The sequence below is a fragment of the Microtus ochrogaster genome, linkage group LG9 (genome assembly GCF_000317375.1).
Source record: "Microtus ochrogaster isolate Prairie Vole_2 linkage group LG9, MicOch1.0, whole genome shotgun sequence".
In the NCBI taxonomy this organism is placed as follows: domain Eukaryota; kingdom Metazoa; phylum Chordata; class Mammalia; order Rodentia; family Cricetidae; genus Microtus; species Microtus ochrogaster.
This window is the reverse complement of record NC_022034.1, coordinates 259955-263191: the sequence shown is the minus strand read 5'-3', so window position 1 is coordinate 263191 and position 3237 is coordinate 259955. Positions and strand designations below refer to the sequence as shown.

At 33.7% G+C, this 3237-nt stretch overlaps 1 protein-coding gene across 1 annotated transcript; it reads right to left on the bottom strand.

Annotated features, from left to right (window-relative positions):
* Positions 1-1800: 1800 nt before the first annotated feature.
* Positions 1801-2709, bottom strand: LOC101991677 (olfactory receptor 4C6-like). The gene has a single exon (XM_005363447.1). It carries the CDS (start codon positions 2707-2709, stop codon positions 1801-1803), a length of 909 nt encoding a protein of 302 aa, XP_005363504.1.
* Between the last annotated feature and the right edge of the window lie 528 nt (positions 2710-3237).

Genomic DNA, 3237 nt, shown 5'->3' with positions numbered 1-3237 from the left:
TTCTGTTTACTAAATTGTAAGCACAGGGGCAGGTGATTCAAATTTATATGATGAACTAAAAAATATTTTAACAGTAAGAATTAGCTTATAACATACATACTCTTTGTTGGCCTATCTTTATCTAATTAGTAGTCCTTACATATTAGGCAAATATAAAGTCATATTTCTCACTTTAAAATGCTTTTCAATATTTATGTTTTGTGATTAATACCCATTAAAATTAATTATGAGCTTATTTTAAAAAGTTTCAAATAATAATATTAGTTCTAATTTTTTTCATTACTGCTAAACAGAATAATAAGTATAAAATATATAAATATATTACCATAAAACATTTCTAAAAGTATTTTTGAAATTTGCTCTGTAATTGAGAAGGAATGGAATAATGAAAAGTAGTTTAATACTCATTCACATTTTCTGCTTGAATTTTCTGTTTTGCACTACAAAAACAAAACAAAAAAAGGACACTATCATTGTTGTGAAATAAGTTTCCTCTTTGGGTCACTTTGACAGGTGATAATGAACTTTGCCTTCTAATAACCATATAGGCATTTGCATGCCTCCCATCTATCAGTTTCCTTCCACTCTATGTATGTTTTATTTTCCTCCACCTGTTGGTCGCTTTCTTGAAAATGTCATAGCTATTTACTCATTTATTTCTCCTTTTAGATTTTTTTGTCCACAGATTATCATGTGGTTGTTTGTATTATAATATTTTTATAAATTATTAGTGTCCTTGTACTTATAATACTGATTTACACAATAATTATTTATCCTGAGGAAATCATAAGTAAAATATTATCTGCAATTTTACCCCTGAGTAAAAATCTTCACAATCCCCCCAAATAAAGTACCTTCCTAAAAGTCATCATAGAATTCAACTTCTGTGATATTAATAATCTTTTATATATGGGTTATTATTAATTAATAGCTTACTTAATTATTTAGATAATTTTAAAACTGTAAGTTTTATCATTACTCAAAGGAAACAAATATATTGAGGTAAAGAATAATGACATTAAGTGGGGTCATAGCTCAGTGGTAGAACACTTATCTGTGATGGGAAAGATTAAGCAGTCACTCCCCATTTTGTTGAGAAAAAATAATGGCAGAAAAGGAAGACAGAATATAATGATGCAGGCTGGCTTCACTGAAAAAAACAACACTCAGTTTCACAGTCAATGTTTTATTCATGCAAATTCATTGACCATATTGATGAGTTCATAAACATAGCTTCAACAATTATATCATATACTTTAACCATATTATGAACTCTATTCACCCCACTTTATCCCTCAATATCTTACCCATGTCTTTTTCTTTCTTTTGAATAGCTCCACTTTTCTGTTACATATATGTTTCTTTTTTCATGTTTTAATATGTATTAACCTAAGCACATACATTATAGTGGCACTCACTCAGGGGATCAAATGTTAACATATTTTAAGAGCAGTTAGAAGAAAATAATGTGCTTCATGTCTTGTAGGTAGGTGTTTAAGAACACAAGATATATTTTAGACAAAAAGGCAATAGAAAGATGGACTGACATAATTCTAAACGAAGCAAGGAGACACTAAGGTATTAGTAGGTCAAGAAAAGGTTCAATGCTGAAAAATTTATAAATCCTATACTTCATATATTTTAAATTATACCATTCATCTCAATAGCTATAAACATAAAATACCTTTCTGATTTCTAGGGAAGGAAGGGCAGTTTTATTCATTATTCATTTCTGAAAGAAAGACTACTTCATATGAGAAATCTGATGCTTAGCATAAAAATTACTTGGAAAAAAACTTTCTAATTCCTCCAAAGCTTCTTCATAGCAGTTTTCATCTCTGCATTCCTCAGTGTGTAGACAAAGGGATTCAGCATGGGTGTGACAATTGAATCTGACACAGCCATGGCCTTGTCTATGGGGTAGGTAGACACAGGCCTCACATATAAGAAAATACATGGCACAAAAAACAATACAACCACTGTGAAATGAGAGCCACATGTGGAGAGAGCTTTTTGTCGCCCTTCAGAGTTATGAGTCTTTAGAGAACATAGGATAATTATGTAAGAGACAATTAGAATAAGAAAGATGGCCATACACATCACCCCACTGTTAAATATGACAATGAGACCCAGCGTATGGGTGTCCATACAGGCCAATGTCAGCAACTGAAACAAATCACATAAAAAGTGATCTATGACATTGGGACCACAGAAAGGTATTTGATACATGAATAGAAGCTGAATGGTTGCGTGTGCAAACCCCCCTACCCAAGCACCTCCCAAAAGCATGCAGCACATATGAGTACTCATGATGGTTCTGTAGTGAAGAGGTTTACAAATGGCCACATAGCGATCATAGGCCATCACAATGAGAAGAATAATCCCCACACCTCCAAAGAAATGCTCTGCGAAGAGCTGAGCCATGCAGCCTTCAAAGGAGATGGTAATATGTTTAGAAAAGGAGTCTACAATCAATTTGGCGGCAATGACAGAAGAATAGGTGATATCCAAAAGGGACAAAAAAGTGAGGAAAAAGTACATTGGTGATCTCAGACTCTGACTTGTGATCATGGTCACTATGATGAGCACATTTCCCAACACCATGACCACATACATGAATAGAAACACAGTAGAGAACAATTTCCGCAAGTGCCAGTTCTCTGTAAGACCCAAAAGTATGAACTCCGTCACATTGTTTTGATTTCCCATTTATTTTGTTATTAGCATTCCAGCTCATAGTTGTTGAACCTAAAAAAAGAAAATGTGATTTAAAATTAATCATCTGTGTGCTTCTAGGTCATAAACTCTCATATTGACTTTCTGTACCACTAACCATTCTGCCATATAAGGTAGAAGAAATATGCTTTGAACTCTAGTCATGAAGGCCAGTATGGTGACCAATGACTATAATGCCATCACTTGATTCTTAGAGCAAGAAAGATCAGAAGTTCAAGATTAAAGTCATCCTTGACTGCATAGTAGTTTGCTCCTGATTATTCTAAATGAGACTGTCTCTCAACAAAACTGTTCTTTCAGGTTAAAAAGGTTTTTCTCTCTTCTTTTAAGCTTATGTTAATTATCAATGGGCAACATTTTTGAGGAAAGAGTTTCAGGACAGGGTTTTTCTGTGAATCTTTGGCTGTCCTGGAACTCACTCTGTAGACCAGCCTGGCCTCAAACTCACAGAAATCTGCCTGCCTCTGGTCACTGAGTGCTGGGATTAAAGGACTGCACCAC

What these genes read in the sequence shown, in the direction of transcription:
- LOC101991677 (XM_005363447.1), bottom strand. Translation starts at nt 2,709, where the DNA reads ATGGGAAATCAAAACAATGTGACGGAGTTCATACTTTTGGGTCTTACA.